Source organism: Rhamphochromis longiceps, linkage group LG23, assembly GCF_057381845.1.
Source record: "Rhamphochromis longiceps isolate RC_006_pf linkage group LG23, R_longiceps_female_GT1.1, whole genome shotgun sequence".
NCBI classification, from domain to species: domain Eukaryota; kingdom Metazoa; phylum Chordata; class Actinopteri; order Cichliformes; family Cichlidae; genus Rhamphochromis; species Rhamphochromis longiceps.
In genome coordinates, this window is record NC_140578.1 from 44,761,203 (window position 1) to 44,776,088 (window position 14,886).

Below are 14,886 nucleotides of genomic sequence, written 5' to 3' on the forward strand. Positions count from 1 at the left end.
ACTGTGGTAAGCAGACAATCTGGAGAAGGTTCATTGTGAGTGCTGCTCATAAATACTGCCGGAGTAATTGGCAACAGGTGAGGAGCACGGAGGAGTGAGGAGGGCTCCACCCAGGCGAGGAGAGCTGATCCTGTGGAAAGTTACTCAGACTCACCCGGATCATGACACCAAGAGTCCAGTGAACTGAACACATAACCACAGTAACCAGAATGCAGTTTTCTCATTTGTGTCATTTGCTGTTTATTCATGCAGAGATTCTCACTGAGTGTCAGCTCAAACTCAAGTCAGACCTGAAGCAGAAGTTCCAGTGTGTGCTCGAGGGGATTTCTACAACAGAAAACCCGACCCTCCTGAGTCAGATCTACACAGAGCTCTACATCACAGGGGGAGGGACTGCAGAGGTCAATGATGAACATGAGGTCAGACAGATTGAAACAGCATCCAGGAAACCAGACAGACCAGAAACAACCATCAGACAAGAAGACATCTTTAAACTCCCACCTGGAAGAGATAAACCAATCAGAACAGTGCTGACAATGGGAGTGGCTGGCATTGGGAAAACAGTCCTAACACAGAAGTTCACCCTGGACTGGGCTGAAGACAAAGCCAACCAGGACATCCAGTTCATGTTTCCATTCACTTTCAGAGAGCTGAATCTGCTGAAAGAGGAAAAGTTCAGCTTGGTGGAACTTGTTCATCACTTCTTCACTGAAACCAAAGAAGCAGGAATCTGCAGCTTTGAAGACTTCCAGGTTGTGTTCATCTTTGATGGTCTGGATGAGTGTCGACCTCCTCTGAACTTCCACAAAACTACAATCCTGACTGACCCTAGAAAGTCCACCTCAGTGGATGTGCTGCTGATAAACCTCATCAGGGGGAAACTGCTTCCCTCTGCTCGCCTCTGGATAACCACACGACCTGCAGCAGCCAATCAGATCCCTCCTGACTGTGTTGGCGTGGTGACAGAGGTCAGAGGGTTCACTGACCCACAGAAGGAGGAGTACTTCAGGAAGAGATTCAGAGATGAGGAGCAGGCCAGCAGCATCATCTCCCACATCAAGACATCACGAAGCCTCCACATCATGTGCCACATCCCAGTCTTCTGCTGGATCACTGCTACAGTTCTGGAGTTTGTCATGAAGAACAAAGAGAGCGAAGATCTGCCTAAGACTCTCACAGAGCTCTACCTACGCCTTGTGCTATTTCACCTAAAAACGAAGGACATCAAGTATGATGGAGGAGCTGAGACAGAGTCATACAGGAAGATCATTGAGTCTCTGGGAAAACTGGCCTTTGATCAGCTGCAGAAAGGAAACCTGATCTTCTATGAATCAGACCTGACAGAGTGTGGCATCGATATCAGAGCAGCCTCAGTGTACTCAGGAGTGTTCACACAGATCTTTAAAGCTGATGAGTGCCACATGTTCAACAACGTTGTTTACTGTTTCATCCATCTGAGCATTCAGGAGTTCTTTGCTGCTCTTCATGTTTATCTGACCTTCATCAACTCTGGAGTCAACCTGCTTAAGAAACAATCTCCTCTCTTTAAAATCTTCCAGAAAACACTTACTGTAAAAGACTTCTACCAGAGTGCTGTGGACAAAGCCTTAGAGAGTCCAAATGGCCACCTGGACTTGTTCCTCCGCTTCCTCCTGGGTCTTTCACTGCAGACCAATCAGGATCTCCTATGCATGCTGACACAGACAGGAAGTAGCTCACAGACCAATCAGGAAACAGTTCACTACATCAAGAAGAAGCTCAGTGGGAAACTGTCTGCAGAGAAAAGCATCAACCTGTTCCACTGTCTGAATGAACTGGATGATCGTTCTCTAGTGGAGGAGATCCAACAGTCCCTGAGATCAGGACGTCTCTCCACAGATCAACTGTCTCCTGCTCAGTGGTCGGCTCTGGTCTTCATCTTACTGTCATCAGATCTGGATGAGTTCGACCTGGAGAAATACTCCTGTTCAGAGGAGGCATTTTTGAAGCTGCTGCCAGTGGTCAAAGCATCCAAGAAAGTGCTGTAAGTGAATCTATGAACAAATATGTTTAATAATGCTAGATGAATAAAATAATATGTCTCCATTGTTATTCTTCCTCAGGCTGAGTCGTTGTGCACTCTCAAAAAGAAGCTTTGAAGCTTTGTCTGAAATTCTCAGCTCCCCATCCAATCATCTGAGAGAGCTGGACCTGAGCTCGAACTACCTGCAGGATTCAGAATTGGATTTGCTGTGTGTTGGACTAAAGAGTCCTGACTGTAAACTTGAAACTCTCAGGTAAGGATACAGACTTTTTGACACTTTTTGACTCTTAAATCTGTAAGTTTATCTTGATGCGGACGTTCAAAGTCAGCACAATTTTCCTTTTAAGTTCCTGAGTTTATATTTTTGACTGTCAGGTTGTCTGGACAGATGTTTTTATTTTATTTTATTTTTTTACTTGTCCCTAAAGTCAGAACTAAACCCACATGTAGATGACTTTCTGTTACTGGAGCAGCCTTCCTGAAGACAGCAGTGTTTTTTCATGCTTTTAAAGCCAAACTCACCTTTCAGACCTGGCTTTCATTTATTATCTATTTTTGTTTGTTTATTATATATTTATTTCTACTGTTTAACTACTGCTCACATCTTTTATCCTCCTTTTTAATTGTTCATTTCTTTTTACCCAGTGTTTCTATATTGCACTTTGTATTTGTCTATATTTATCATGCACTACTTTGCTCATTTATTGTTTGGTTTTAATGTTATTAAATTTCGGTTCTTTTGGTATTTGTTATGGCCAAAAAGACACGGCTCAAAAGTGGTCTTTTTACTTTTTAAGTTATTAAATTTGTAACTGTAGTGATTTGTGTGTGTGACAGAGAGGCACTGCCAGGGATTTTTGACACAAGTTGTTCTTGTAAAATCAGTCTGTGAAGGTTCTCAGACATCCAGGTCATCGTAGTCTAAGGAGCTTGGAAAGAAAAGCGTCTGGACTTCTTTAAGTTTCCTTGAAGATGTTTCACCTCTTATGAGAGAAGCGTCTTCAGTTCTAAGGGTCAAATGGTGGAGTGGGGCAGTCAGTGAAAGGGCAATGGTGGTGGCTCAGGGTTTGTATGTTTGGGGGGTTCAGAGGGAAAAGATGAATGCAGGTCTGGAGTTGGTGTGTGAGAGCAGGGAGTGAATCTGATCAAACATGAGTGTCATGAAGCCTGTTTGCAGTTATTTGCACTGTTTTCCACTCTGGATGTTGTTTCTGTTCAGCTGTGAGTAGAAAAGGCTCCATTCTACAACCTGTTTGTGTTAGTTGTTCAATAGAAACATTATTTTGTGCTGATGTTGCACTTCTTTTATTCACAACCAGAGTTTTTGAAGTCTGCATAAAAATGATTTAAATACTTTAGATTTAAAGTTCTGAAAAAAGTTTAAATACAAAGATCAGTATTGTCTAATGTTTTGGCTGCAGTGTGTTTTTGCAGACAGGTATAACAGAACAGCTTTAGTGTTTAGATTTTTTAAACTTGAGTATGAACTTATACAAAATGCAGCAAGATATTAAAAAAAAAAGGTGGCATCGTTCCATCTCTGCTTTGATTAGAGACACAGCTCTAATCAAAGAGGTGGTCCGCTTGCCTCCGCCCCAGAGAGAAGGGTTACATCTCCTGGGTTTAGGTGTTTTCCAATTTGTCATCATTTTGAAAAGTTTACATTTCTTCAGTGTTGAGCAGCAGAAATGAGACTTTCCTGTCAGAGGTCATTTTTGAAAAAATGAGGTAAATCAACCATGAAAACCATGAATCAACATGTGAACATGAGCTGATGCTGCTGAAGTGAAGCAAAGTTACAGCGGTTTGATTACAGACACAGCTGAGAGTTTGTAATCTGTCATCATTTTAAAAAGTTTCCATGGAACAGCAGAAATGAGGCTTTACTGTCAGAGGCCGACAGCACTGAACACAACAGCAGACTGGTGGCTAATAAACAGTGAATGATGCAGAAACAGATGTTTGAAGCTGTTCTTGGAGTACACTGAGAGAGAGAGAGCTGTGCAGGCAGGAACAGCCAAAGTCAGAGAGAATTCATGAGCATATTTATCAAACGTGAAGCAGAGTTTGGATCTTCTTTTGCTGCTGCTTCACTCAGTTTTGGTTGGAGACAGATGAAACCTGCAGCTTCAGGATCTGTGAGCTGTCCACTTTCAGCCCCGACGGCGTGTCCGTGTACGTGCCGTCGAGTGAACGATCCACGCTCTGTGTTTCCATCTTTGTGTGTTTAGCTGCTCTCATTTACTGTTTTATCTGTTTGCTGCTTGTTGAAATAGTTTGTGAGCTTTAACCTGAGATTCTGGCAAAATACATTTATATTAAACATCGATTCAGGATTGAATGAATCAACATCGTTTTATTCAAATTAAAACCATTTAAATGGGAACATGAATTTTTTACAGCCGCCTCTAATGCTGGGTAATGTCAGCTGGTCCATGTGCAGCTGGCTGTGAGGCTCAGGGAGCGTCTACAAAGTGCAACACTGAAAGAACATCATCCATAAATATTGAGTAAGAACTGGACTCTCATACAGCGAGACTCAAATGCCTTTAAACATCAGCTTATCCTGCTGATCCAAGTCCAACACTGAGTTTGTAAAAACATGTTTGTCAATCATTTTGTTTGGTTTCTGAGGAAAATGATTCAATAACTTGCTGCTAATACACAACATTTCATCATATTTCCTCATAACCCTCTTTTGTCTGACCATTTGATCCCATTTGAATTTGCAATAAAGGATCCACAGAGTTTGGTGACAATAATGACAGTAGATGTTTGTGTGAAAGTGCTGCAAGCAAATGAGTGTGTGATGTTCTTTCAGTGTTGCACTTTGTAGACGCTCCCTGAGCACTGGTCTCACAGCCAGCTGCACATAGAGACCAGTGTTGTTAGTCCAGGTCAGAAGATGACTTGTTGGAATGAAAATGAGCTTGTAGTTTGTCTGCTTTAATAATGTGACTGGAAAAAGGTGTTGGACTTCAAATATGTCCATTTCTGTCACACTTCACCTTTAAAAGTGAAGCCATGTGGTTCCTGGAAGGAAAAACACGACTTTTTCAAGTCTTTGTCCTGTTTTTATGAGACATGTACGACTTTAATGTTCTTTTTTTTTTAACTCAATTTTTATTATAATTTACAACATTGCAACTTGTACTTGTCAATGTTCACAAGTAGGACAGTTACAGGAACTGCAATGCAGAAATGTAGATTAAAATAAGAACTGCAATTAGGAAGCACAAAACAAAACTGGGAAGCAAAACAAAACCCAAGCAAGCAAACAAACAAACAGACAACAACAAAAACAAAAAGAAAACAAAAACTTTATGTAATATTAAATAACATGTGACAAACTTAGCCGTAAATGGACAAAACGAAACAGACCTATGCTAAATTATTGAAACAGTAAAGCATGTATGGGTCGCCAACGCTCAGTAAACAATTCTCTCTGAATCCGCAGAGCAGATGTTATTTCCTCCATCTGGTAAATTTCTCTTGCTTTATCAATCCACATATTATATGAAGGTGGGTCAAGATTCAGCCATTTAATAGTGATACACTTTAGTGCTGCTGTAAGATTCTTAAGAGATACGTTTTATTGTTTCCCGCAAAACCCTTTGGTAAGACTCCTAAAATGGCTAACTGTTGGTCTTTGTTAATGGTTGTTGGAAAACTGTACTGAGAACTTTAAATATGTCATTCCAAAGTGAGCAGATTTTTGGGCATGACCAGAATATATGTGAGTGGGTTCCTAAAGAAGTACCACAATTTCGCCAGCAGGTGTCAGGATTTGTAGGCTTCATTTTGGCAATTATCTCTGGGGTTCTAAAATATCTCATGACCACCTTCTATTTAAATTCTCTCCACAGCCCAGAATTAGTCACCAGATGGGCTTCACCAAACACCTCTTCCCAGGTGTCCTCTGAGATTTGAGTGCCAGTCTCAGCTTCCCACCTTGCCTTAATATCCAAAGTTGCATTTGTATTGAAACTCATAAATGCGTTATAAAAATGACTGATTAATTTTGGGGAGGAATTACTTTGAAATGTTTTTAGAAATATTTCCTCAATGGGTGAGGGCTCCAAAACTTGCCTCCATTCTTTATGTTTTGTCAAAAAGCTTCTTAGCTGCAGAAATCTAAAAAAGTCAGAAGAAGGAAGCTGAAACTGACCTCAACTGTTCAAATGAGCTCAGGTGCCCATTCCTCACAACATGACAAAGTTTATGAAGCCCGCTATGTGACCATGCTCTGAAGCCAGAGTCTTCCACAATAGGAGAAAAACCCTGCAGGGAGGAGAGGCTTGATAACATTGAAATTTCTTTTGGAAGACCAAATGATTGTTTGATTCTACGGCAAATCTTTAGTGTGACCCTCGTCCGTTCCCCCATATGCACATTTTTAATTGAAATGTTAGAAAAAAGCAGGGATTCCAATGATCTTTCGCACATTGTCTTCTCAATGTTTAGCCACTGAGTTTCAGACAAATCCCGCACCCATACAGTCAGGGGTCTCATCTGAGCTGCCCAGAAATAATATTTCAGGTTTGGAACAGCCAATCCCCCCTGCAGGTTTGACAGTTTTAATGTTTGGAACTTGATCATCCCTCATGTGTTTCATGTCTCTGTGTCGCATCGTCTGTGTTCCCACCCTCCATATTTTCATGCCCAGTCTTTTGTATTCTTAGCCATAGCTTTCTGTGTCTTCATGATTTATTATAGTATTAGTTCCCCAGTTTAGTTCTCTTCACTGTGATTCTGCCTTGTTTGATGTCTTCAGCCGAAATAAAGGCTCGCTTTTCGTTCAAAACTCAGTTTCATGTCTGCGCCAGTGTCTGCGCCTGAGTCCTCCACACACTCTCCATACGGTCAGCCACTGTGACCGTGACACTAAACTACATGCTGTGTGCAGCCACTCTCCTGAGCCTGTATTATATACACAGCGGTTACAATGACAAACTGAATACAATCTCATATCTACAAAACAGGCTGAGTCAAAGTTGCAGCTACGCTTATGGACATGGAGAAAAAACAGGCGAGTTATCAGCTCACCAGCTACGACTAAGAACAGCTAACCAACTATCCTTGAGATCTACAATGACCAGGGAATAAGGTCTACAGACAACCAAACTATCCTTGAGATCCACAATGATTTCAATAAGGTGTTTGATATTCCCTCCTTGGGAGAAGATGCGATCGCTAGTCTGGAGGAACCTGTCTCTAATGTTGGAATTGAAACGGCTGTACGGAGCATGCAGTCTGGAAAATCTGCTGCCCCGACGGGTATCCATCTGATTTTTTCATAAAGTTTTCTGACCGACTGAATTCACTGTTAAAATCAACTTTTGAAGAATCCTTCCTCTCACAGTCGTTGCCTCCAACAATGCATCAAGCAGTGATGTGTTTAATTGTAAAACAGGAAAAAGACCATTTAGATTGTCGTTCATGTCGTTTAATATCTTTGTTCAACACAGACACCAAGATCCTGGCTCAAGTGTTGGCCCGTCGCTTACACAAGTATTTGTCCTCCATTATTTCACCAGACGGGCTTTATTAGGCACTCTTTTTTGAACATTAGAGCTCTATTAAATATCATTTATACCCATGTTAAAGGTGATACATTGGAAACTGTAATTTGGCTTGACGCAGAAAAGGCGTTGGATCAAGTGAGATTGGATTTTTTTTTTATACGCTTAAAAAATGTGGCTTTAATTTTGTATCTTGGATAAAAGTATTGTATTGCTCCCCTCTAACAGCCGTCCAGACTAACAATAATCTGCCCTCCAGGACAGGGATGCCCTCTGTCTCCTTTTTGCCATTGAACCGCTAGCTGTTGCTCTGAGACAATGTGTTGGTGTTGAGGGAAAACATCGAGGGGGTATCGAACATGAAGTCTCTCTTTATGCCGACGACAGGATTTTATTTATTTCCAACCCATCGAACAGCCTCCGCAAACTTTTGGATAGACTTACAATAATAATAATAATACGTTTTATTTATAGGCGCCTTTAAGAGCCTCAAGGTCACCTTAATGCATACTTAAGGAATTTGGGACAATTTCTGGATATAAAGTGAATTTTGGGAAGAGCGAGGCAAAGTCTATCTGTACGACAACTGGGGAGTTTTGTGTATTTTAGCCCCTTTTAAACCCAGCTATAACAAGTTTAAGTACTCGGGCATCTGGGTGACAAGAAAACCACAAAGACTTGTATAAAACTATCTTCCTTTATTGTCGAAGCTTAAAGAGGATTTTGGAAAATGTGAGTTTTGCCCCTTTATATTTATGGTGGGGATGCAGAACAAGGAGCAAAGATGAATGTGATGCTGAATCAGCAGAAGACTTGGACTCATTTGATTCCAGCTTTGATATCATTGATTTCAATATGTCCATTTCTGTCACACTTCACCTATAAAAGTGAAGCCATGTGGTTCCTGGAAGGAAAAACACGACTTTTTCAAGTCTTTGTCCTGTTTTTATGAGAAATGTACGACTTTAATGTGAAACATTCAGAGTTTTTTCTCTTGTTGTGTTTGTTTGAAGCTGCTTCCTGTTGGCTTCAGCTGTTTGGAGTTTCCATTTTCTAAACTTCTACATTCTGAACCTTCTTCAGCTCTGAACAGATGATGAAACACTGAATGATTTCAAGCACTTTGTCTAATAAACTTACATCTTTCATTCTTTATACAGATTGAAGGACTGTGGTTTGTCAGAGATCAGCTGTGATTATCTGGCAGCAGCACTGAAGTCCAACCCCTCCCATCTGAGAGTGCTGGTGCTGAGTGACAACAACAAGCTGCAGGATCCAGGAGTGAAGCATCTGTGTGGTTTCCTGGAGAGTCCAGGATGTAAACTTGAAACTCTGGGGTCAGTCAGCATGTTTTAGTTGTGCTGAGATGAATATGATGTGAAAGTTGTGCTGACACTAAACTGCAGACATCAGGCTGATATTATACTGATCCACACTGAGGATCTTCATGGTAAAGTCTGTTTTCTTCTTCTCTGGTTTAGTCCATTGACTGCAGCAGAACAATGTTCACATTTCAAACAGTGATACTCAACGTATGGCCCGCGGCCCACACGCGGCCTGCCCACCTTTCCTGATTCAGAGAGAGGGGACCCTGATTAACTGTGTAGCTTCTTCCTCACAGTTCTAAGTATCAGACACAACAATGAATAATCCACAGCTGACTGTCTTTAGCAGGTCAAAGGTCACGGCACACAGCAGACAGTCAGAAATATTCTAACTCTGATCATTTATCAGTTGTGACACTGTGAGACTTGATCAGAGGTGTGATCATCACAGCAGAGGCCTTTGTGTCAAAGTCACTGAGGATCAAACAGAAACACATGAAGCAGATTTTCCTCTTCTGGCTTTTTATAGCAGATAACCTTCAAAATATTCTGCAGTCGATCAAAAACTGAAGCAAACCATGAAGCAACATGTGAACATGAGCTGATGCTGCTGAAGTGAAGCAAAGTTACAGAGGTTTGATTACAGACACAGCTGAGAGTTTGTAATCTGTCATCATTTTAAAAAGTTTCCATGGAACAGCAGAAATGAGGCTTTACTGTCAGAGGCCGACAGCACTGAACACAACAGCAGACTGGTGGCTAATAAACAGTGAATGATGCAGAAACAGATGTTTGAAGCTGTTCTTGGAGTACACTGAGAGAGAGAGAGCTGTGCAGGCAGGAACAGCCAAAGTCAGAGAGAATTCATGAGCATATTGATCAAACGTGAAGCAGAGTTTGGATCTTCTTTTGCTGCTGCTTCACTCAGTTTTGGTTGGAGACAGATGAAACCTGCAGCTTCAGGATCTGTGAGCTGTCCACTTTCAGCCCCGACGGCGTGTCCGTGTACGTGCCGTGGAGTGAACGATCCACGCTCTGTGTTTCCATCTTTGTGTGTTTAGCTGCTCTCATTTACTGTTTTATCTGTTTGCTGCTTGTTGAAATAGTTTGTGAGCTTTAACCTGAGATTCTGGCAAAATACATTTATATTAAACATCGATTCAGGATTGAATGAATCAACATCGTTTTATTCAAATTAAAACCATTTAAATGGGAACATGAATTTTTTACAGCCGCCTCTAATGCTGGGTAATGTCAGCTGGTCCATGTGCAGCTGGCTGTGAGGCTCAGGGAGCGTCTACAAAGTGCAACACTGAAAGAACATCATCCATAAATATTGAGTAAGAACTGGACTCTCATACAGCGAGACTCAAATGCCTTTAAACATCAGCTTATCCTGCTGATCCAAGTCCAACACTGAGTTTGTAAAAACATGTTTGTCAATCATTTTGTTTGGTTTCTGAGGAAAATGATTCAATAACTTGCTGCTAATACACAACATTTCATCATATTTCCTCATAACCCTCTTTTGTCTGACCATTTGATCCCATTTGAATTTGCAATAAAGGATCCACAGAGTTTGGTGACAATAATGACAGTAGATGTTTGTGTGAAAGTGCTGCAAGCAAATGAGTGTGTGATGTTCTTTCAGTGTTGCACTTTGTAGACGCTCCCTGAGCACTGGTCTCATAGCCAGCTGCACATAGAGACCAGTGTTGTTAGTCCAGGTCAGAAGATGACTTGTTGGAATGAAAATGAGCTTGTAGTTTGTCTGCTTTAATAATGTGACTGGAAAAAGGTGTTGGACTTCAAATATGTCCATTTCTGTCACACTTCACCTTTAAAAGTGAAGCCATGTGGTTCCTGGAAGGAAAAACACGACTTTTTCAAGTCTTTGTCCTGTTTTTATGAGAAATGTACGACTTTAATGTGAAACATTCAGAGTTTTTTCTCTTGTTGTGTTTGTTTGAAGCTGCTTCCTGTTGGCTTCAGCTGTTTGGAGTTTCCATTTTCTAAACTTCTACATTCTGAACCTTCTTCAGCTCTGAACAGATGATGAAACACTGAATGATTTCAAGCACTTTGTCTAATAAACTTACATCTTTCATTCTTTATACAGATTGGAGCGCTGTGGTTTGTCAGAGATCAGCTGTGATTATCTGGCAGCAGCACTGAAGTCCAACCCCTCCCATCTGAGACAGCTGGACCTGAGCATCAACTACAAGCTGCAGGATCCACGAGTGAAGCATCTGTGTGGTTTCCTGGAGAGTCCAGGATGTAAACTTGAAACTCTGAGGTCAGTCAGCATGTTTTAGTTGTGCTGAGATGAATATGATGTGAAAGTTGTGCTGACACTAAACTGCAGACATCAGGCTGATATTATACTGATCCACACTGAGGATCTTCATGGTAAAGTCTGTTTTCTTCTTCTCTGGTTTAGTCCATTGACTGCAGCAGAACAATGTTCACATTTCAAACAGTGATACTCAACGTATGGCCCGCGGCCCACATGCGGCCTGCCCACCTTTCCTGATTCAGAGAGAGGGGACCCTGATTAACTGTGTAGCTTCTTCCTCACAGTTCTAAGTATCAGACACAACAATGAATAATCCACAGCTGACTGTCTTTAGCAGGTCAAAGGTCACGGCACACAGCAGACAGTCAGAAATATTCTAACTCTGATCATTTATCAGTTGTGACACTGTGAGACTTGATCAGAGGTGTGATCATCACAGCAGAGGCCTTTGTGTCAAAGTCACTGAGGATCAAACAGAAACACATGAAGCAGATTTTCCTCTTCTGGCTTTTTATAGCAGATAACCTTCAAAATATTCTGCAGTCGATCAAAAACTGAAGCAAACCATGAAGCAACATGTGAACATGAGCTGATGCTGCTGAAGTGAAGCAAAGTTACAGAGGTTTGATTACAGACACAGCTGAGAGTTTGTAATCTGTCATCATTTTAAAAAGTTTCCATGGAACAGCAGAAATGAGGCTTTACTGTCAGAGGCCGACAGCACTGAACACAACAGCAGACTGGTGGCTAATAAACAGTGAATGATGCAGAAACAGATGTTTGAAGCTGTTCTTGGAGTACACTGAGAGAGAGAGAGCTGTGCAGGCAGGAACAGCCAAAGTCAGAGAGAATTCATGAGCATATTGATCAAACGTGAAGCAGAGTTTGGATCTTCTTTTGCTGCTGCTTCACTCAGTTTTGGTTGGAGACAGATGAAACCTGCAGCTTCAGGATCTGTGAGCTGTCCACTTTCAGCCCCGACGGCGTGTCCGTGTACGTGCCGTGGAGTGAACGATCCACGCTCTGTGTTTCCATCTTTGTGTGTTTAGCTGCTCTCATTTACTGTTTTATCTGTTTGCTGCTTGTTGAAATAGTTTGTGAGCTTTAACCTGAGATTCTGGCAAAATACATTTATATTAAACATCGATTCAGGATTGAATGAATCAACATCGTTTTATTCAAATTAAAACCATTTAAATGGGAACATGAATTTTTTACAGCCGCCTCTAATGCTGGGTAATGTCAGCTGGTCCATGTGCAGCTGGCTGTGAGGCTCAGGGAGCGTCTACAAAGTGCAACACTGAAAGAACATCATCCATAAATATTGAGTAAGAACTGGACTCTCATACAGCGAGACTCAAATGCCTTTAAACATCAGCTTATCCTGCTGATCCAAGTCCAACACTGAGTTTGTAAAAACATGTTTGTCAATCATTTTGTTTGGTTTCTGAGGAAAATGATTCAATAACTTGCTGCTAATACACAACATTTCATCATATTTCCTCATAACCCTCTTTTGTCTGACCATTTGATCCCATTTGAATTTGCAATAAAGGATCCACAGAGTTTGGTGACAATAATGACAGTAGATGTTTGTGTGAAAGTGCTGCAAGCAAATGAGTGTGTGATGTTCTTTCAGTGTTGCACTTTGTAGACGCTCCCTGAGCACTGGTCTCACAGCCAGCTGCACATAGAGACCAGTGTTGTTAGTCCAGGTCAGAAGATGACTTGTTGGAATGAAAATGAGCTTGTAGTTTGTCTGCTTTAATAATGTGACTGGAAAAAGGTGTTGGACTTCAAATATGTCCATTTCTGTCACACTTCACCTTTAAAAGTGAAGCCATGTGGTTCCTGGAAGGAAAAACACGACTTTTTCAAGTCTTTGTCCTGTTTTTATGAGAAATGTACGACTTTAATGTGAAACATTCAGAGTTTTTTCTCTTGTTGTGTTTGTTTGAAGCTGCTTCCTGTTGGCTTCAGCTGTTTGGAGTTTCCATTTTCTAAACTTCTACATTCTGAACCTTCTTCAGCTCTGAACAGATGATGAAACACTGAATGATTTCAAGCACTTTGTCTAATAAACTTACATCTTTCATTCTTTATACAGATTGGAGCGCTGTGGTTTGTCAGAGATCAGCTGTGATTATCTGGCAGCAGCACTGAAGTCCAACCCCTCCCATCTGAGACAGCTGGACCTGAGCATCAACTACAAGCTGCAGGATCCACGAGTGAAGCATCTGTGTGGTTTCCTGGAGAGTCCAGGATGTAAACTTGAAACTCTGAGGTCAGTCAGCATGTTTTAGTTGTGCTGAGATGAATATGATGTGAAAGTTGTGCTGACACTAAACTGCAGACATCAGGCTGATATTATACTGATCCACACTGAGGATCTTCATGGTAAAGTCTGTTTTCTTCTTCTCTGGTTTAGTCCATTGACTGCAGCAGAACAATGTTCACATTTCAAACAGTGATACTCAACGTATGGCCCGCGGCCCACATGCGGCCTGCCCACCTTTCCTGATTCAGAGAGAGGGGACCCTGATTAACTGTGTAGCTTCTTCCTCACAGTTCTAAGTATCAGACACAACAATGAATAATCCACAGCTGACTGTCTTTAGCAGGTCAAAGGTCACGGCACACAGCAGACAGTCAGAAATATTCTAACTCTGATCATTTATCAGTTGTGACACTGTGAGACTTGATCAGAGGTGTGATCATCACAGCAGAGGCCTTTGTGTCAAAGTCACTGAGGATCAAACAGAAACACATGAAGCAGATTTTCCTCTTCTGGCTTTTTATAGCAGATAACCTTCAAAATATTCTGCAGTCGATCAAAAACTGAAGCAAACCATGAAGCAACATGTGAACATGAGCTGATGCTGCTGAAGTGAAGCAAAGTTACAGAGGTTTGATTACAGACACAGCTGAGAGTTTGTAATCTGTCATCATTTTAAAAAGTTTCCATGGAACAGCAGAAATGAGGCTTTACTGTCAGAGGCCGACAGCACTGAACACAACAGCAGACTGGTGGCTAATAAACAGTGAATGATGCAGAAACAGATGTTTGAAGCTGTTCTTGGAGTACACTGAGAGAGAGAGAGCTGTGCAGGCAGGAACAGCCAAAGTCAGAGAGAATTCATGAGCATATTGATCAAACGTGAAGCAGAGTTTGGATCTTCTTTTGCTGCTGCTTCACTCAGTTTTGGTTGGAGACAGATGAAACCTGCAGCTTCAGGATCTGTGAGCTGTCCATTTTCAGCCCCGACGGCGTGTCCGTGTACGTGCCGTGGAGTGAACGATCCACGCTCTGTGTTTCCATCTTTGTGTGTTTAGCTGCTCTCATTTACTGTTTTAGCTGTTTGCTGCTTGTTGAAATAGTTTGTGAGCTTTAACCTGAGATTCTGGCAAAATACATTTATATTAAACATCGATTCAGGATTGAATGAATCAACATCGTTTTATTCAAATTAAAACCATTTAAATGGGAACATGAATTTTTTACAGCCGCCTCTAATGCTGGGTAATGTCAGCTGGTCCATGTGCAGCTGGCTGTGAGGCTCAGGGAGCGTCTACAAAGTGCAACACTGAAAGAACATCATCCATAAATATTGAGTAAGAACTGGACTCTCATACAGCGAGACTCAAATGCCTTTAAACATCAGCTTATCCTGCTGATCCAAGTCCAACACTGAGTTTGTAAAAACATGTTTGTCAATCATT

The 14,886-nt window shown here is 41.5% G+C and overlaps 1 protein-coding gene across 2 annotated transcripts in view; it reads left to right on the top strand.

Moving 5' to 3' along the window:
- Positions 1-14,886, top strand: part of LOC146642803 (NACHT, LRR and PYD domains-containing protein 3-like) — a 325,246-nt gene that overhangs the window by 191,520 nt on the left and 118,840 nt on the right. The window contains exons 5-7 of one of the 2 annotated variants that reach the window (XM_085397187.1): positions 8,706-8,882; positions 10,990-11,166; positions 13,274-13,450. In XM_085397187.1, the coding sequence (XP_085253313.1) occupies positions 8,706-8,882; positions 10,990-11,166; positions 13,274-13,450 (531 nt within the window). Of the gene's footprint in view, positions 1-252; positions 2,024-2,102; positions 2,277-8,705; positions 8,883-10,989; positions 11,167-13,273; positions 13,451-14,886 lie in introns of both variants that reach the window. The other variant, XM_085397188.1, reaches the window with a different exon arrangement.